Genomic DNA, 21,037 nt, shown 5'->3' with positions numbered 1-21,037 from the left:
GCTCACCTTGGCTGACTGCCACCGCCCTCCAACAATGGCCCAGCAACTCTTTGAAGGTTGTCATCATGCTGCATTTCACAGTGCCACCTATCTGTAGTCAAGCAAACTGCAGCATGATGACACTCTTACATTTTTTATTATATGGTAAGAGAAGATAGTCAACTGCCAAGCTTTATAGGAAGGAGAGAAGCTTTTAGCCTTTCTGAGTTGGTCAAGCTGGGCCTGGATTGTACCACTTCAGGCTGCAGGTGGGGCAGGTATATGATGACATGCAGCTCGGTACAAAAAGCATTCACGTCATGTGGAAAATTGGCACCTTCTCTCTGCCATCTTATTCCTGTATGTGCAGGGAGACGGGAGGGAGGGAGGAGGAGCATTCCTAGAGTTGGCCATCTCACTGAGAACTGGAACATAGCTTGACTGCATCACTGAAAGCTATAATTTATGAAACATGGGCCAGTGCTCCCTCTTGTTGCAGAGGGATGAGATCCTTCAGCAGGAGACCTGACTGTTTGATGTTGGGCCTTTCCTGTTCCTGTCATGAGGAGTTTCAGTACCTTCCCTAACTTTTGTGCCCTCTAGATGCACTGGGTCATGCTGGCTGGGGCTTCTAGGAGTTGTAGTCCAAAACAACTGGGAAATACAGCTGGCAACTGGCAGCCCATGAACTCAGTCTGGCCCCTTGAGAGATATTTCATTGATGTGCATCTTCAAACACAGCGGGTGGAGGAAGAGGTGGACAGGAGTGGACAAGAAGAGGAGAGGGACTTTTTGCCCCATCTTCCTTAACCCAAGTCTGTTTCCTTGCTGACTTGTACTTCAGGGTTTCCCTTTGTCACTGTGACCAGTGGGTTGAGTGGCTGACCTTTGCCTTTTCCAAGCAGCAAACGTTGACCATAGTGGGTGCCAACCACATTGTCTGTGTGACACAAGGCATGATGTCAGCCTCATCCTCCCACACAATGTTATGTTCCGCTCCTCAGGAATGTCTCCTGAAGTTCTGGTTTGACAAGTCCAGCACTGCACTTGGCTCAGGAGAAGCTCCCACACGTGTGCCCTGAAGTGGCTGACATGGAGTGGGAAATGGAGCAGGGTCCATCAGCCTCCCCTTTCATTGCCTTTAGATATGACGAGAAATGTGGTTTGTGTTCCTTTGGAAGAAGAATAGTCCCATTCGCTCCCAGAAATTGGACACTGAAGTTGGTCTCCTGTTGGTTGGTTCTTGTTGGTTCTTGTGCCTCCCCCCTGCAGTTTTAACCCTCTGTTTGTAGTTATTGCCTCTGCTTTTGGCGAGAGCCTGCTTTCCTTTTTTTGTCATTTTGCTATTTTCAGACAGCGTGCTAGCAAGATCATTCTTCACGCAGCTGAGATGTGGCTTCCTTCTAATGCAAGATGGTTCAATGCACTTTGTTTCCGACTCCTAGATGCTTTCACGAGAGTGACGTGTTGGGCTTGGTGACACGGCATTTCTGTGATGTTTTTCTGTGACGCTAACAGAAAGTGTCACTTCGTTTCCTAGCAGAGCAATTTGTCACCCCAAACAAGGAGTCCATTCACCTCAACCCTGGGATAACGATTCATTGGCAAGGCAAAAGGTTGCCAAAATATTAAAGAATTAGCATAATAATTTCCCAGCAGCGTGTTGGACAAGATTTGCTAGTGCATTGTGAGAACCAAATTTAATTAATAGATCATATCCAACCAAATTCCCCATGCCCAGAAGAGGCTGCCAACTGCACCCCTGTATGGTTTGTTGGTCTGGCTTTGCCTCCTCCCGTTCAGCACTCACCAGGTGCCAAGTATGACTTGGAGCATTCAGTAACGGCCACAAAGAGGCAACAGAATTAGTCCTAGGAGGCTGACTCCTGTACCTCTGAGAACTGCTGTTCCGATCTTACTCCAGTTGAAGGAGATACTTCTTTTGAGTTGCAAATAAACACAGGTCCTTGGCTCCTTCGAAAGCAGACAGCCATTATATTTTAAAAGTTAGAACTTTTTGGGTGTCTGAGTGGAGCCTGTCTGCAACTACAATTAAATAGCAGAAGTGTACTCTCTGCTATTTAAAAGTTTGGCAAAGACTAGGTCACAGCTTGATCAGCCTGGGATGGTTGCCAGTACCCAGTCTGAGATGTGTGGTATCCACTGTGTGGTATTACTGATCTAAGTAGCTTCTTTCAGCATGGACCAGCCCTCCCCCAGCTGTTACCTTCCAGATGTTTTGGACTACAACTCCCATGCTGGGGGAGGTATCTGCTTGGAGAAGTCTGCTGTTACTGGTAGAAATAATTTCAACAAGAATTAGCAATAATGAATTGTGTTGCCCTTTGCTGTGAGCCTTCATTGTGGGCTGAATATTATGTCAGTTGTCTGCGGCAAATAAATAAATAAATAACCGTAATCAGATCTAATCAGATGCAGCAGAAAGGCCCTGCTGGATAAGGGCAAAGGGACCTCATGATGTCCAGCATCCTGTTCTTACAGTGTGGACAACCAGACACTCCAAAGGGGAAGCCTGTAAGCAGGACCTGAGGGCATCAGCTTGTGAATCCCAGCTACTGGCGTTCAGAAGCAAGCTTCCTCCGACAGTGGAAGGAGAACATTGCCATGGCAACCATGGAGGTTGCCTTATCCTCCATGAAGTGAGCTGGCACCCTAGAATTCCTGCAATGCAGGGGGTTGGACTGGATGACCCTTTGGGTCCCTTCCAACTCTACAATTCTATGACTACATGCTGTGCAAGTAACCCCACTTCTGTCTTGGTGCCTGGCAGGAAGAAAAGGGCAGTGCTCAATTGGAGAGTGCGCCAATAAGTTCCTTTCTCCCAGCTGCAGTGGAGCCCTCCTGTCTGTCCTGTCTGCAGTTTCATTCTTCCTTTCTCATCTTTGTGAGAAAAGGGGGGGGGTGCTTGCAGAGAGAGGAGCTAAGGAGCAAAACACAGTGACAGGCCTCCTCTTCATTTGCAGTTACTCTGAAGAGGGGATTTTCCTCTGGGCGTTCAGCCCGAGGTGAGGGAAGCAGTTCCTGCTGGGATTCCCTTTCCTGCTCCCCCCCCCCCCCGCACTGCCGCCACCACCACTTTTCCTTTGTATCTGGTCTCCCAAGAGGGCATCCTGCCTGAGGCACTTGAGCACTTCCTTGCTGCTTCCCTTCCGAAGGCTGTCAGAGAGGGCAAGTTGACAGGAGCCCAAGAGCTGCACATGCAGCCTTCCTCACCTCGCAGCTGCTGGGCAGCCACCCGTGCAGCGTGGTTTGGAGTGGGACTGGGAGCAGTGACTGCTAGTCGAGGCAGCTGGGGAATAGGGGAGGCTGTGTGGTTGTTTTCTAAAATAGCTCTCCATCTAGAACCCAAACATCGAAAAACCACTTGATCTAAAAACAAACACAGCTGCAACTTTGACACGAGAGGAAGGCACAGTCCCATATCTGTTTAGCACAGGGCTGAATGTGGCCCTCTAGGAATCTCTGTCTGGCCCTTGGGATTCCCTGTAGGCCAGCCTTTGCTTTTCACCCTCCTTGAGTGCTTTTGCAGCCATAAAGGTGTCCCTTTGGGTTTTGTCTGCATTCAGGTAGTCTCCTCACATCTCTCTCCCTGCCTCCCCCCAACCCCCCAATTTATTCTCTCCCCCCCCCCCATGTGCATGCACACACTAGCACAGACAGGCCCCACAGCTCTTGCACAGAATAGGCTGTGGCTGCAAAATGTTACATATTTGGTTGTGATCCAGGTTTTCAGCGAGTGCTTTGAAGGGAGAGGAGGGGGCGGGGAGGTCGGGATGCAGCAAGGCTGCGAACAGCCACAGGGTGGGAGGGTCGCAAGAAGCCTCTCCTCCACACAGTCCTGCTAAACCGTGTGGGGATTCAAACCCAGGTCTCCCAGGTCCTAGTCCAACACTCTAACCACTACACCACCACTGGCCTACTGTTCCGTTTCAATTTTCTGCGAATCTCAGGGATGGGGGATCCCATGCCCTCCCACATGCCCGGGAGGTAAACCTGGATGCACGTCTTTTGGGGCTGCATTCTTGGGTAAGTCATGTGACTTCCACGAGAACATGGCGCCCTAAAACACATGTCTTTCATGGCCATGCTCTTGTGGGAGCCAAAACAGGACATCCCAGGAGCCAACTGGAAGCCAGGGTGTCTTCTGTAATTTCTAGCATGTTTCATTTAAAATGGGCCAGTTGAGGGGTATGGGATCCTCCGGTCCAAATGCCACCTTCCAGGCCTCTCTGTCAGAATTCCACCCAGAATTCTACACACCTCACCAGCCCTACTTCACTGCCTCCCACCTAGTCTTTGCCTGGCTGGAATATGTCCCTGAATTCTGACGATGCTTCTTGCTTGGCCTGGAAGGAAGAGAGGAAGAGCTCTCTCTCTCTCTGTGTAGGTGTGTGTAGAAACTAACTACTACACAAGGGTAGAATTAAAAATAATTGGTCTACCCGCCTCTGGCATGTGGCCCTCAGAATGTTGCCCAGAAGGGAGTGTGGCTCTCTGGCTGAGAAATGATTCCCAATCCTTGGCTTTATCTCTCGCCCTCTCTCCTAAAAGGGTGCCTGGAGCATTCCCCAGGTGGGTTTTTCCACAGGGAATGGCCACGCAGGATGCAGTTGCCAGCTTCCCAGCTGCCCCTCAGAACAGCTGTCATGTGGCAAGTGCCTCTGACCGTGGTCACCCAGCAAGACGAGCAACATTTGGCAGGGAGGGTGCCCCAAGTCTTGCTTGCTTTGTGAGCAAACCAGTTGTGGCCACTCCTTGGTGCAAATTGCGCACAGGTGTCTTCAAAAGTTCAGTCTTCTATTATAACACTGTGTGCGAATCGGTTTATCCTGAAGGAGGAAGGCTGAAACAGGCAGAAAATCAAGTGAATGGCAGAAGGTTGGGACTCCCCCCTCCCCGCCTTTTCTTCAGAAGCAGAATTTCACACTGAATATGGTATGGATTGCAAGGCGTGTTGTGGGGTCCTGAGACCCGTGGCTTTCATTTACAGCAGAAGAACTGCTGGAGAAGTTAGGAAGAACAGGCAGAGCATTCATGCCAAATTCCCTTAATTCTGTGTGCTTTTGTGACTGCCCTGCAGCTGAAGAAGAAGAACGATGGAGATCCAAAAGTATGGTGGGCAGCCTCACTTTTTATCTTTCCACAAAGAATCTCCCATTTAAATTGAACCTCTGAATTTTTCGTTAGGAGGGAACCTGCCCTGCCCTCGTTCTTCTTACAGCAGGATTCTGTCAGTCCGGAAAGTTATTTGGCTAGGGAGGGGAGTTAAGTTGTCTTCAAGCTGGGTACGGGTGTGCGGGAGGTTCCTTGACATACGTTTTCTTTTATAAAGAGAGTTTCAAGGTGGGTAAGGGAGAAAATGCAGTTGGAAACGGGGTGGTGGGAGTTGCAGTCCAGAATATCTGGCGGGCAGCAGGGTGGGGAAGTCTGCATTCATGGGCTCCTCCTTCAGCGATGGGCACTTCACTTTATTTCATTTGTTGGATTTATCTTCTGCTGTTCAACCTCAAGGTAGTATATAATATAAAGGCACAAAATAGTACCAAAAAAATTCCACAAAGCCAGCAATCTCAAACAAATACCAGAAAGCAAAATACTGAATTATCCAATTGCTCTCTGTTAGGTGAAGGAGAGCAAGGGGAATCTGACAGGGACAGGCTTGTCATACTTCAGCACTAAGAGATGAGGAGAAGCTGCATTTGCCCCAAATTCCTGAGGGTTCTGGGTACTGGCATGTCTGCGGAAGCTGATCCCCTCTCAGGGGCGCCGACTTATAAAAAATATTGGGGGAGCCCGCGAAAGCTCATGAATAATAAATAAGCTCATGAATATGCAGATAAAGTGGCGCCGCCTCCTCGTGAGTGAATAGGGGAGAGCGTGCTGCGCCTATTAATCAGCTCCGAAGGAAATTGGGTGGAGCTTTTGCTCGGGAGGGAGGGCAGGAGGCATGCAGCCCGACCCTGTGCATTTTGGGCTGGGGGAGGGGCGGCGGTGGCGCTCTGCTGGAGGAGCGCCCGAGATTATTGGGGGGGCGGAGCCCCCCCAAACAAATTTTTGAGGGGGCTCGGGCCCCCTCAGGCCCCATGGAGTCGGCGCCTATGTCCCCTCTGGTTTTGTAACAGAGGATTGCTGGGTTGATCCTCTTGTAATGGATGTCATTGATCCTACAGATTTGCCCCTTCCTGGTGCCTGTCCAGCTCCTCCGTGTAACTCTGCCTGGGATCACACAACAGAGAGCAATTTGATAGTTTGATGCCCCATGCAAGCAGACAGTTCCTCTGACCACCTCTCCACTGGGACAGTTCAATTTTCGCTGGAAATTGCAGCACTTATAGCCCCAAACCCTAGAAGCGAATCAAAAGAGAATTATGGGGAGGAATGAGTGGGGGACCAGGGATGGGCAAACTTGTCCATTTTGGTTCTCTCCGTTTCCTAATATTAAGCCCAGTTCTCCACATTTCTGCAGCAGTTTGCTTGTTTTTTTTAAATCATGAAAATTCACCACCCTTTTAGTGCTAATTTATCCTAATAAACACATATTTGTAGCAGTCTTTCCCTAATATAATGCATTTTTGTATGCTATTTTCACTGATAATGTGTGTTTCCATGCACATCTCCCCTAACACTTGCATTGCAATATTAGTAGACATTTGAATTTCCAAGGATATTTGCATTTCCGTTCAAATTAGGTGGTTCCTAGTTTAAATGCAAACATGGTCGGATTCCTCCTCCCACCCTCTTGGGCATCCTGGCCGGCCCCTGGGGCTTCCTGGGGCTTTACCTGCTGTTTCCAGAGTATTACATCATGGGAGGACAGCTCATAGGGACAGGAAGGTGGGGGAGGCAGGGTGCCATTTGCAGCGGCATTCCCCTTGCTTATCTAATCCCCCTGGGGAGCACTCAGTTCTCTCTCTGACTAAGCAGAGACTTCTTTTTATAATGTCCTATTGTTCTCTTTAGCACAGCCCGTTGAAGTAAGGGGCTGGCTGGTGTGCCTTCTAAATATACCCCAAGGCCTGCTTGGAACAGCCTGCTTAGGGTGGAGATAAGGCTGTTTGTTCTGCGTCCGTTCCAGGATGTGTGGCTGCAGAAAATAAAGAAATGGCCAAGGAGGAAGCCATGCCTGACCTTCTGAGATAAGACTGCTCCCGCCACAAGCGTGTGCCTGCGCTTCTGCTGCCAGGGTGAGTTTTGACGCATATTGGTCTGGATGCTGTTTGGTTTCTAAGAACAGGAAAGCTTCTAGAAACCACAGCGAACTGGCTGGCACAAGATATGATGTCCTCCTATGACAGCTGGCAATGGTCTAGCTTGTGTGGTATGGCCCCAGAGGAGAGTGGCACTGGAGCAAATCTGCTGGCTGCCATAGAATCATGGAATCATAGAATCATAGAATCATAGAATCATAGAATCATAGAATCATAGAATCATAGAATCATAGAATCATAGAATCATAGAATCATAGAGTTGGAAGAGACCACAAGGGCCATCGAGTCCAACCCCCTGCCAAGCAGGAAACACCATCAGAGCACTCCTGACATATGGTTGTCAAGCCTCTGCTTAAAGACCTCCAAAGTAGGAGACTCCACCACACTCCTTGGCAGCAAATTCCACTGTTGAACAGCTCTCACTGTCAGGAAGTTCTTCCTAATGTTTAGGTGGAATCTTCTTTCTTGTAGTTTGGATCCATTGCTCCGTGTCCGCTTCTCCGGAGCAGCAGAAAACAACCTTTCTCCCTCCTCTATGTGACATCCTTTTATATATTTGAACATGGCTATCATATCACCCCTTAACCTCCTCTTCTCCAGGCTAAACATGCCAGAAGGAGCCTGTTCCAAGAACTTGGGTACACACGATTTTCATATACAGTGGTACCTCTGGTTATGTACTTGATTCGTTCTGGAGGTCTGCTCTTAACCTGAAACTGTTCTTAACCTGAAGCACCACTTTAGCTAATGGGATTCCTGCTGCTGCCGCTGCGCCACTGGAGCACGATTTCTGTTCTCATCCTGAAGCAAAGTTCTTAACCCGAGGTACTATTTCTGGGTTAGCGGAGTCTGTAACCTGAAGCATACAAGCAGAACACTTGGAACCGAACCCCTGTGTAAGATGTGGCCATATTATGCTTCCTCCTGCCTGCTGTCCTACCAGGAGCAGTGAGCATGTTTCGACACTCTTTCTGTGGCTTTGTCCCATTGATGCAGGAGGTTAACCCCTTCCCTGCCTTGGTGACTCACAAGGATGGAGCCTTCCTCTCCCTGCCCATCTCAGGCCAGAGTTCTCTTCCACACACACAACCTGCCCCTTTGGGCTGTTTCTTGTGGTTCTCCCCCATTGCGCCTTGCCCACAGGCTCCCTCCTGAGCATGGTTGGCCCAGGACACTTGGATCCATGAAGGGGAGCCACGAGGAAGACCATCCACTCAGCTCAGGCTGGTGCTTTGAATGGCCTTGCTTGGTTCCTCCCCTTGTTTTCTTCTGCATCTCAGGACCAGCTGTCTTGGAGCCCTGGCTTGGTTTTTGCACCCGTCATGGATACACATTGCCTCCCACAGCCCTCCCCAACTTGATGCCATTCAGATACTGTTGGACTATGGATCCAATCAGTGCTGGCTGTGGCTGGTGGGAGTTGCAGTCCACAACTTCTGGAGGGCATCAGGTTTGGGAAGGCAAGCATACTTCAGCAGGGCAAGTATAAAAGAAAGAAAAAAGTTGTTACAGGAATGATAGACCCTGCATGAAATTATTACACTTGAAAAGAGTCTAATTGAATTTGGCTGGCAGGCAGTGCCCTGATTGCAGAGATCGACGCAAGTCCTATTTTATCCTGACTAAACTGCAAGGACTAGTTTGTGCAGAAAAGTCCTCTTATCTGCCGAACTCTTGCCTCTTCTCCCCACCCACCTCTTTTCTCTCTTCATTTGACATTTCTGTCTCCGAATTTATGCTTTTCTGCTGGGTGAGGAGGAGCTGTTTGCTCCAGTTTCAACAGGAGTTGCTGGCTTGGGCCTTATTTGGAAGGCCAGGGATGCAGAAGGGATTAACACTGAGTCTTTGCACCATGAGCTCAGCTAGGTAGGTGCAAGCAGAGCTAATGCAAGGCTGGTTGGAGACAGGCAGAGGGTGGGGGAGAAGAGAAGCTTGTCCAAGTCCTTAGCCAGAACTTCGCTTACCTGCACTAATGAGCGTCATCCACCCCAACCTGCTTCTCTTTTTCACCACGTTGAAGGAGAAGTAAAACTGGGTACTCCGCACACCACCTGAACTCCTGTAGGATGCACAGCCCAAGAGATTATTTTCCAGCTCTTCTGGGGCTTGAGCTTTCGGGTGTCTCCCCAGATTCTCAACCATTTTCTCTCATTGCTCATACATTCCACCTTCCATTGAAGTAGACCCTCAGTTGTTCTTCTGGAGAGGACTATCCCGACTTCTGAAACATATCGTGGGATGGGCAACCGGTGGCCTTCCTGGTGTTGCTGGACTCCTAGCAGCCTGCATGACCAGTGATCAGGGATGACAGGAGTTGGTAGGCCTTCTGGAGGGCCTCAGGATCCTCATCTCTGCAGAACTTGGTGCAGGGCCGGCATCACTACTGCCGGTGTTGTGGTCATGTGGCTTGCTCTCAGCCCCCGATTGTTACCTTGCTGGGGTGTAAATAGGAGCAGAAGAAGCTGCTTCCTCCAGAGCTGTACAGAGCATTGGCGTGTCTGCAAGAGAGGGGTGCTTTGTTCCACAGAGCTGTGGCTTTCTTCTTCTGAAAGCTGAGTAATGCAGTCCTGCATGCTGACTCCTGTAGAGAGTCACCGCTACATTGGCAGAAGCACTCAAGCTGCTGACGCCATTTCTTGCATGAACCTCTTCCTTCCCATGGAGATTCACTAGAGTTCAGGGATGCCAACTTGAATGAAATATTGTGGGGGCCCGGGTAAGCCCCGCCCTGCGTAATCGATCACATGATACAGGGCACACACCATTTGAAAGGGAATGCCCATCAACTTTGTGGGGGCCCAGCCCCCTGAGATATTTTATTGTGGGGGCCAATGGCCCCATGGCCCCTGGTAGTTGACTCCTATGCTAGAGTTCAAATCTTCCTCTCTTCAGGAAGCTCTGAGAGAAGACCTTCTCTTTAGTCCTAGCTAGGAATAGTTGCCCCACTTGAATGTAAGAAATCTGATTTATGCTTAGTCAGTCTTTTGTTTTGTTTTTTAAATAAATATTTTATTAAGTTTTCACAATAAAAGACAAAGAAAATACAAAATCACAAAAAATACAATACAAAAATACAAACATTAAACACATCAAAAGAAAAAGAAAAAAGAGATAAAAACACATATAATAACAAAAAACAAAAATTCCCTCTTTCTTAATTTCTCATCTTCAATTAGCTTATTTTCCCGACTTTCTCACGTCTCCCGTTCTTGTATCCCTTTTTAGAAATTAATTCAGCAAATTCATATCCTATTAATTTATCTGTTGTTAATCCAATCTTACATTTTACTTTGTTGCTAAAGCCCCTGCGATTCATTTCAATGTCCTTAACATTCATAAATTTTACAGTGTTTCTGCAAATAAATTTTAAATTTCTTCCAATCTTCCTCCACCGTCTCCTCTCCCTGGTCTTGGATTCTGCCAGTCATTTCCGCCATCTCCATATAGTCCATTAGTTGCATCTGCCAATCTGCCAATCTTCTAAGGTGCTTAGTCAGTCTTTTGTTCCATCTGACTCAATGTTGTCTACACCAGGGGTGGGAAACCTCTGGTTCTCCAAGCATTCTGGGGCTCCCAACTCCCACCTGCCCCAGCCAGCATGGGGGTTGTGGTCCAGGAGCATCAGGAGGACCATAGGTTTCCCATCCCTGGTCCAGAAGAACATTGTTTTTTTTGGCCTGTTTCTTCAGCTGTGCTCCCTTGGTTTCTATCTCAGGTCACTTACCAAAAAAAGGCCTGAGATAGCTGTCAAGGGGTACATGCCAAAATTCTGTGTCCAACTTTACATATCTCTAGGTGAGCTTGCCTAAACCAAAATAGTTTTTAGTCGGGGTGAAAGCTGCACAGCCTTTTCTACCCCATTTGTCGCCTGCAAAAGTCTCATTTGTTTGCCCCCACTTTAGTACTGATGGGGAAACCCCAGCTTCTTTTTGATGTGGTTTTCACTTGTTGAAATCTGACTCTTGAGATCATTACATTGCTGGAAAGCCCTGAGAGGGGACTCCTGTTCTTCCTCAGCACCCTTCTTCCTTCCAGCCTTTGGGTTTTGTGATCCATCATGGGGCATTTAGCATGTGCCCCAAATTCAAATGGCAAGTGAGCCCATGTGATTTAGCAGTGCTCTAGAAAGCCGTGGGAAAGTAGTGGGGGAAATGGGGAAACCAGCCTCGTGACTGAAGCGTTATCGCCTGCAGCCCATTTGTGGGCACCTTTTTGACAGGGCAGCACTTGCAAGTGAGAAGAAGGATTTCCAAACAACAGCATGAAGAGAGGGCATGTGAGTTCTGACAGTTAAGCGAGGGGTTTCCCAACAGCAGCAAGAAGTGAGGGCACCTGACTTCTTGCTTGTGGAATCCTATGAACTTGAATGGATCCCCACTTGTTAAAATAAGTCGTTCCTGTTGGCTAATCTTTCCATACATAATTTTGTCAACGTATGCTCAGTATCTTTATTTCTTATTTATGGCACAGTGTTTCTAGAGTGAAACATAATCGAAAGGGCAGGGTCTCTGCCACACAGGTGCTACAGTCTGAAGTTTTGAGTGAGGAAGAGGCCAAGAAAGAGAGGTCAACAGACTCTGAGGTTATCAGTGAACGCAGTTGCATAAGTGGATAGAAATCAAAGATGAACCCAAAAACCTCTAAAGAGGGGCGAAGGGAAGCAGATAGTTGGGTCCAAGCTGGTGATCCACACAAGTTTGCTATTTATGGCTCTGTGAGGAATTGAGGGGCCTGTGCTTACAAACTGATGCATAAGCAGACATCAGGATAGACAGGATGCAGTGCCGAGGGAGGCAGGGATGAGACTGTGAAATCCCGTTACAGTCAAACCTTGGTTGTCAAACATAATCCGTTCCGGAAGCCTGTTCGGCTTCCAAAATGTTTGACAACCGAGGTTCGGCTTCCAATTGGTTGCAGGAGCTTCCTGCACTCAAGCAGAAGCTGCATCGTACGTTCGGTTTCCAAAAAATGTTAAAAAATCAGAGCATTTACTTCCGGGTTATCAGTGTTTGGGAGCCGAAACATTCCAAAACGGAGGTGTATTTGGGGTTGTTGGGTTCTTAATGTCTTAAGTAGAGAAGAAAGTGCTGTTGACTTTTTAGAAAGCCACGTGCACACCTAATAACTGGCAAGTTGAGGAAACTTCTATTTTAGTCTTGATCAGAGAAAGTGAAGAGCCCAACCAAGAAGCTGGCAAGTGATATGGGTTTGCATTAACCATGGTTTCCATTGGTGCACGTGTGACATGAGATTAATCTTGCAAAGGGAGCTGGGTTCACTTCGGGGACAGGACAGGGAGGGAGGGAGCGCACATCTCCACGACTGACTCCCAGTTTGCTGATGTGCTTGGCAAGGTGCCAGCATTGCACCTCCACTGGTCCCACAAATGAACTACATCTGGGTGGGAACAGTGCTCCAGGATGATTAGAAGATATACAATGAGCTTCTGATATGTTGCATGAGTGAACAGTTAAAAGACCAAGTTTTGCTTAGCAAAAAAGTGATGGTGCATTCTGAGTTGCTAATGTCTAAAGTTTCACTGACATGCTTTCATATCAAATGATTTGCATTCATTGATGGCAGTAGAAGCTTGGGAAATTCCTGTTGCCAACATTGCAGCAGCAAGAAAATTTCCCACACCCACAAATACTCTATTTTTATGTGCCAATCAAAGTGAAAATGTCTTCTGAAATTTATGAAAAATGTGAAGTTTCATTCTGATACTGGGGTAGGGAAAGCAAGCAATAGGCTGCATTCATTACTAACATCTAGCCAATTTCTATACAGGCTCTATCACCTTGTGAAACAATGTTATGTATGATCTGCTTTTAGTTTTGCCCACAAACACCATTTTGAAGGTAGCTGTATTGAACAATGCCCCTGTTTCTCATCAAGTCAGTATTGCAAGGAGTTTATTATTCTGACGAAGTGATCTTGGCCTTAATGAATGAGAAAGCAATCCAGCCAGATTGCTTTATGATGTGCAGGGGGTTGGACTTAATGGCCCTTGGGGGACGTTTTCAACTCCATAATTCTATGATTCCCTACCAGGGATCTCAAGAAACCAAAGCCGTTGCAGTCCAGCAGACACAGATAATACAGAGAGGGATTCTTGTGGCTTCATCCTCCATCTCTAAAGCATCCTTCTTCTGAATATCTGTCAAGAAATTATGAAAGCTTTTCTCCTGGTTGTTGACAATTACATGCGGAATAATCCTTATGGAATGGTTTCATCAACTCCTTAAGTGAGCATATTTGCACATGACGTACTTCTTGATGCGTGGACACAGTGTGAGATGGTCACACATCCAAGATATGTGGTGAATAAATAGAAAGAATCGAGTGGATCCAAACTCTTGCACCAATTTAAATTACCATGCTAGCACCAGGGGGGCCAAAGACTGGGTGAAATGGAAGGTTAGAGAACAGAGGACATCACACACCTCATGCAAACATTCGTCCACACTGTTCCAAACCTGTGCTGGAAGTCTAGTATTGACCAAGTCTAGTACTACTGAACGCAGTTGTTTGTTTATTTCAGGGAATGTGTGTTTTCCCCGAGTGTCAAATTGAAACATCACGTTTCCCATCAAACTGGGTACACATTTTTGCTTTAGTTATCTTCTGTGACATAATCTGTAAACCTTGGGATGGCTCAACCGTTGGTTATATAACATTTCCCAGACCTGCACATCCCCTTTGGTTGATTCCCACAGGAAACTGGAAGCTTGCCAGCAAGGAGCTGAATCTTAATCTCAGATGGGGGTGGATTTGGTTTGGATTTGCATTTTAATGTGAATCTACCTAATTTGCACTTCCTGAAACAATTCAGAAACCAAAACACTGCAATGTTTCATATTTGCACTTCTTTGAATTTTGTGGCGCAGGCCTCCAGCCAAAAGTGTGTACGAGAATGCATGTATTGATGCATTATATTAAGCAAAACTGTATATAAAAATCAATTTTAGGAGAAATGTGATGTAAGTTGCTGACAAACTTTTGTGAAGACTTATTTTTTATAACAACAACAACAACAACATATTTATTCCCCACCCATCTGGCTGGGTTTCCCCAGCCACTCTGGGCGGCTCCCAATAGAATATTAAAAACACGATAAATACGTCAAACATTAAAAACTTCCCTAAACAGAGCTGCCTTCAGATGTTTTCTAAAAGTCAGGTAGTTGTTTATTTCATTGACATCTGTTGGGAGGGTGTTCCACAGGGCGGGTGCCCTCTGCCTGGTTTTCTGTAACCTCACTTTTCGCAGAAGGCCCTCGGCGCTGGACCTCAGTGTCCGGGCTGAACGATGGGGGTGGTGACACTTCTTCAGGTATACCGGGCCAAGGCTGTTTAGGGCTTTAAAAAGCACAAACTGCTGCAGAAATGTAGAGAGCTGAATTTGAGGTTGGAAACATAAGCAACTGCACGAAAGCTGGTTTGACAGATCTGTCCACCTTAACTCTCAGCATGTTAACCACTGCTGTATATTTGCACCCCAGGAAGTCTTTGATCACACCTGTCTGCATTGCAAACGGGGTCAGGGTGGAGATTGTGGAGCCAGAATGGGAGGGGGAGGCAGCCCCAAGGAACAGTGTACAAATCTCGTTCCTATTGCACTGATGTTGTCATTCCATGCACAGTCTGTATGGTTGACTCAGACTGGAACCAGACAGATTTCTATTTATTTGTAAAAGCTGCCTACAGCTTCTGTAAACTTACTGCTGGTGTCTGGTGGGGCTAATGGAAGGATGCCCTTTGACAGTGGGTGGGGAGTTGAAACGTGGGCTCCTGGTTCCAAGTTATTCCAAGATTGGGCATGGTTGACATGTTATGAAAGAAGCTGAAGTGTGTTTTTGGAAGGGAAAAACTCACCTCTTGGATGCATCCCTCAGTCTTAGGTTCTCAGCATGAGAAGGACTGCCCTGATGGAGCAGAGTTGAGGAGCCTCCAGCCCTATGAACTGAGGGGAGCCCCTGGGACTGTGTGGGACTGTGCCAGAATTTCCAACCTGGTGATTTCCAGATGTTTTGAACTACAGCTCCCAGTAACCCCCACCCAGCACAGCTGTGCTAGCTGAGACTGATGGGAGTTGTAGTCCAAAACATCTGGAGGGAACTGGGTTGGGGAAGGCTAAACTATACTGACAGCGTAATTCTTTATATGCCTCCTCAGAAGCAAAGTTGTGTTGAAGTTCAGTGAGAGGAAAGTTAGTGTACTTGAGGAAAAGCCCTGTGGAACTCAGTGGATCCCATTTCTGTGGTGACATGTTTAGGATTTCAGGGTCAATTCATAAAATTAACCCTCTGCATGCATTAAACACGCATCTAGATTATAGTGCCACACACCCCTGCTTCCATGGAAAGGTTAAGCACCCAATGTCAGTGGGGATTGAAAGCACTTAACTGCATATTGTGCCAGTGAAGCTACCAAGAGCATCATTTTAAAAGGGTGTAGGTAATTCCAGAACCCAGAACTCTTTACAATGTTCCCTTCCCTTTGCAGGCTCGGGGCAATGAGTTTTTAACTTCCACGATTGCTGACACTTCCAGCTGGGCTGAGGAAGACAAGAGTGTTCATGGGGCCACATGGAGAAGCTTGAGGGGAGCCCTCTGTCGTTGTAAGACCTTGACTGTGAAATAAGGTCTCCAGAATCACTCAGAATGCTGTTCTTCTTGTTGCCTCTCCTCTTCCAGTCCCAAGGTAACGTATATGTCTTGTTACCACTATTCATGGAACAATCAGGCTGCACCCCCCTGTCCTCACAGTAAAATGATTCCCTGCATTTACCACCTTGTGTCAGGGTTCTTCCTGGGATTCTGAGGCTTCTTCCAATGCTGCTATTTTGGAGGTGGGGGGTTCAATCGCATCCCAGCAAATTCAGGTTGTGTTAGTTAAAAATAGATATGGGACTCTGGTGCAACAAACTTGCTCCCTCCACCAAATCAGGTGTGGGTTTTTTGTGATCAGGAAATGCACTGGAAAGTGCTTAATGCAACATCATACAACCTCTGCTTTAATAAAAAATCAGAAGGAATGCTGGAAAAAATATCTGACATTTTCTAACCTCCCCACAAACTTGGTGCAAAGAAACCAGGATGAAGGCTCGATAAACAGGTCATCCAGAAGTATCCTAAATTGCTAATGCAGAAAGTCCTCTCCAGAGTGCTGCTGGTTGATGTAACTGTGTAGCTGAGGGCTCATCCAGACTTCTTTTTCCTGCTGTGTTTCTAGGCACAGTTCTGTGCTTTAAAGTGCCATGTCCAAGTGTCCCCCACCCACCCCCCAGCACTTTCCCCATAAAAACCCACTCTTTACTGATGAATCTGAGCAAACAGCATTCCACAGAAAATCCGAATTGCCGTTTGTTCCAATTCAGCGTCAAAGAGTGGCTTTTGTGGAGCAACAACAAAACACTTGGACATGTTGCTTTAAATCATGGACCTATACCTAGAAAGTGCTGGGGAGAAGCTAACTGTGGATGAGCCCTAAGAATCCCTTGTAGGGCTGGTCGATATCTGGCTTTCAGCATCGTCATATGTCACTGGCTAAACAACACAATATACCAAAATATCATGATGTCTGGAATAAGGATGTTGAAGCATTGACTGGCTTCACAGTCTTTCCCACATTGTGATTTTTGCATAACATAAATACACATCATGATTCATGATAAGCTGTCAGGTCAAAAATTACGAAACTGATATCACAATATGGACTTCAAACTGGTTTGGGATGATATATGGATATATTGTCCAGCCCTAATCCCTTCCACATTCCTATATAACCTAGGACTTCTGTTTTAATAATACAGTCAGTGCAAATACTTCTGGGTGTTTTTCTCATGTCCTGATACAATGTCTTGTGTTGTTTGGGGGTGTCTGTGATGCAGGTATTTGTGGGATCAGCGGCGATGAAGGAGACTTCCAGTTTTGTGCAACCAGGAATCAAACAAAGAAAAGCAATATCAGCTATGAAATCCAGAGCGACGGCATCAGCATTATAAACAGTGCAGAGAAACTGATCCTAAGGGCACCTTTCACTCCAGAAATTCAGTGTGGACGTTTTACAGGATCCAAGGAGTGTCCTCTGCCACAACAATTGGGGCCTTATCGCATCTGTTTGCACTGGTTTCGGCATGGCAGTCTTTTGAAGATCACCTATGGGAAGTCCCAAACGAATTTCAGCCTGACTAGCCAGGCATATACCTTGTACTGTCCCATTACAACTGAAAATTCTTCTCAATATGGCCCAAATGTGCTTTATAGGGTCTCCTATGCCTTTAATAGGGGTGTCCACAACACATCCCTTCCGGACATGTCTGCATATCATTTCTACTTCACAGGTAAGCTTGCTTCTTTTTAGAAGATGTAATTGTGGAACCCAAAGATCCAGCAGGCCCAGGCCCATTCTTGCATGGCAGCACCTCCTCCCCAGAAAACCAACTTTGCAGCCCAGAGCATAGTGGGCCACAAGCTGCTGTGCAGCTGAAAATTTCTTGGGGTCTCCAGACTGTCAATATTTTCTGGCAGGGATTGCAAGAACTTCGGGTTTGCACAGTTAAAGTGGATTATCCCTAGTGTAACAAGCCACTTAAAAAAACAACAACAATTTTGTTGTTGTTTGGAAAGCAGTTCACTGAAAAGTGAGGAATGAAAGGGTGATTAACTGGGAAACTTCTAAACAGCCTTACAAGCAAATTGGGATGAATTCACGATGAATGTTCATCATCGTATAACTGCAACATGAACAAATGAGAATGCTCAGTGAAGACCAGTTATAGTCTCACTGTCACATAAGCTTTGTATAATCAAATTGGGGTGAATGCTGAATAAACCAGCATCTAGAGGAACCCACCAATAAGCAAGCTGGGTTATATAACCATATTTCATAGAGCCACCTGTTCACCAATTCCTCGCTTTGCCAAAGCCTTGGCTATAAGCTAGCCCATCCATGTCTGGAGAGCAGGAGGGCATGGAGACCTGAAAGATCTTGTATGGGGAATCATAGGTGGAAGTACTCATTTCCCCTAATTCAAATTCCTCCCCCCCCTCCCTCTATCATCTCATGGTCCAGCGGCTTCTCCTCTGGGTATACCAGGCCTGTGCGTGGAACGAACACTGAGGGCAGGTGGTGGGCTGTTGTATGCACCTAGAGGGGGGAGAGAGGAGGAAAGAGGTGGGGGTGCATGTGCAGGGACGTGCATCGAGCAGTCCTATGGCAGGAAGTGGAAGGGGAAGAAGGCAAACCAAATACGACAAAATGATGAGTTTGTTAACCAAGGAGAAGTGGCGGCAGAGGTTTGTCTTAAGACACACAATGATCAAAGCTGCCTAATGAGCTACTATAACCAGGGCTATGTGCACTGCAAAAAGAAAATCAGCATGCCCTTTCCCCAAAGAAAATCAGCATGCCCTTTTCCCAAAGAAAATAACCATTCCCAATTATCCAGAGAAATCCAGCTGAAGTATGGATAATTTATTCTGTGGACAGAGAGCTGTGCAGGACATTGAGGCCCTGCCTCCCTTGATCACTGGAAACCTTCCTGGACCCCTTTGCCGGCTCCTGAGAGTTTGTGAGGCTCAGGTTATGTTTCTGGACATATGTTTACATATGAAAGCTGGGACCTTATTTTTAAAAAACGAAACCTGAGTTTATCTGGATGCAGAATCCGTGCCTTTTCTGCTGCTTTCACAGTGTGAGTAAGGAGTCCTGTAGCCTGGAATGTAGTCCCTAATGAGGCTGTTCCTTTTTTGCTTCCTTTTTTGTGTTTGATTATGGGAAAGGTGATCAAGGAAAGATGCCTGTTCGAGTATGCGATATGGAAGGAAAAGTTAGGAGCGTAGAAGAAAAGCTGAAGACCCTGGAAAAAGGCGGGAAGCTTGGCAAGAATGGCAGGAACGGCCTTCGGCCAAACCCATTTGAGTAAGTATTCATGAGCCAGTCAACATTCTCTGCTGGTGAACTACTTATTTAATAAATCTGTATGCCATCCTTTGTCAAAAAGCTCCAGGGCAGTTTACAGTGTCACAGCATAATAAACAACGTAACATACATACACTCTTACCATGACAGTAAGAGCTGTTCGACAGTGGAATTTGCTGCCAAGGAGTGTGGTGGAGTCTCCTACTTTGGAGGTCTTTAAGCAGAGGCTTGACAACCATATGTCAGGAGTGCTCTGATGGGGTTTCCTGCTTGGCAGGGGGTTGGACTCGATGGCCCTTGTGGTCTCTTCCAACTCTATGATTCTATGATTCACACAATAGCCATAAATTACAAAATAATATAAAACAACAGTGTCAGATTATTCGCAATGTCAACCCAGCAATAAACTTCACAGCTCAGTCCCTGGGAAATGCAACAGTCTAGAAACCTGTTATCATCTACTCCTGTCAGGTGCAACTATAAAAAAATTCTGTGTGATTCTGTGAATCCTCGCTACGGCTTCTCTGTGGCAAAGTGGGGGTGGTGGGGGAACAATGTGTACAAGCCACAGGAAGTGTACGTGTGTGTCTGTGTCACTCTTCCCACACTTGAGGAGGCTTTGTATTGTCTGCATTTTTAAGCAAGCAGACCCTGATTCACACAGAGCAAAATGCCATTCTCCTTAGCTTTTGCACATCTCCAAATGTTGTGATACCAATGCTCATTTCTGAAAATTCACAAAATGTGTATTTTTAGGTTAAAATGCCTACACAAATACACATGTAGAAAAATGCAGTTCCAATACTTTCAAAAAATAATGTATTTTTTCAAAAAATAATAAATATTGGATTGGTGCACAAATGGGGACTAACACACCAAACTCTGAACTAAGGCAACCAAAACTGACCTGGACAGGAAATAACCACCTGTCACTCCTGTTGCTCACTGTGGCTCCCTCCCCATGCCCAACATAGAAGATGTACACCTGGGAATTCCAGGTGCAGGGAAAGGCTAAGCAATCTCCACCTGCTGCTCCTCTTCAGGAATGGTCCCTCTCTTCTCCTTATGCCCAGCTGCTTTGCAGGGAGAATTGGTGAAGACTAGATTCCAATTTGTGTGTTTGCCACCGAATGCAGAGATCCACTTTGAGTGAATCCCATTCCCCAGCTCAGCACACTTTCCCAGCAGGTCACTGTAGCTGTGTCCCACCCTCCCCATGAGCTGTGTCCCACCTGTGTGGAAGCACAGCTTTACCTTGGAGCTTTTCATCTGATACGCATAGCAAGTGCAAGGCCCCAGACTGTGATTTGTGCAATATGGAAAAGGGTTACTGCCCCCTACTCCCTGGCAGGGTCTGATCTGGCATGGGCTCCCTGCACCTGCAGGCTCAGTGAGCAACAGGTGTGATGTAGCAATATTACAACCAGACCTCAAAGTAGCACCTGCAAATATTGGAAATGTGCCAGCATTGCATAGGCAGTCTGCTCTCTACTGCTGCGTCATCTTGTTCAATATTGCTTATGTTTATGTTCACCTTCACTAATCTGGCGCTGTCCGAATGTTTTGGACTACAGCCCCCATCATCCCCGACCAGCTTGGTGACGGCTGGGTTTCCTATATGGGTTTTTCACCTATCTAGAGGAGCCAAAGACTGAACCTGAGGACCATTGGATGCGCTGGTCTTCAGATCCTGACTATGTCCAGATACTCTGAATATTGTGGTTTGCCAACTATGAAACATATCAGTGACTCAATACAGTTCCATGCTTCCTATCGGGTACAGTCAATTCTGAAACAGTGTCGCATGCCATTATGCAAATGTCGAAACCACACCTTACCAGCTTTCATTCACTGACACCAAATATTAGCTGAATATTAATCAAAATGCAAACATTCAGAAAAATG

General features: G+C 46.7%; 1 protein-coding gene across 12 annotated transcripts in view; it reads left to right on the top strand.

The window, feature by feature from the left end:
* The window catches only part of ADGRG1 (adhesion G protein-coupled receptor G1), a 41,040-nt gene that overhangs the window by 5,435 nt on the left and 14,568 nt on the right, over window positions 1–21,037 (top strand). For 5 of the 12 annotated variants that reach the window (XR_014528127.1, XM_083511474.1, XM_083511466.1 and 2 more), the window contains exons 2-4: window positions 15,713–15,910; window positions 17,100–17,552; window positions 18,994–19,132. Coding sequence is in view for 11 of the 12 variants with exons in the window: in XM_083511474.1 (XP_083367600.1) it covers window positions 15,871–15,910; window positions 17,100–17,552; window positions 18,994–19,132 (632 nt within the window). In the remaining variant the exon portion in view is untranslated. Of the gene's footprint in view, window positions 1–4,859; window positions 4,879–6,960; window positions 7,185–15,712; window positions 15,911–17,099; window positions 17,553–18,993; window positions 19,133–21,037 lie in introns of those variants that run through there. The other 7 variants (XM_083511469.1, XM_083511473.1, XM_083511467.1 and 4 more) reach the window with 3 other exon arrangements.

Source organism: Podarcis liolepis (genome assembly GCF_965112155.1).
Source record: "Podarcis liolepis genome assembly, chromosome: 7".
Classification (NCBI taxonomy): Eukaryota; Metazoa; Chordata; class Lepidosauria; order Squamata; family Lacertidae; genus Podarcis; species Podarcis liolepis.
This window is presented reverse-complemented; position numbering and strand designations above follow the sequence as displayed.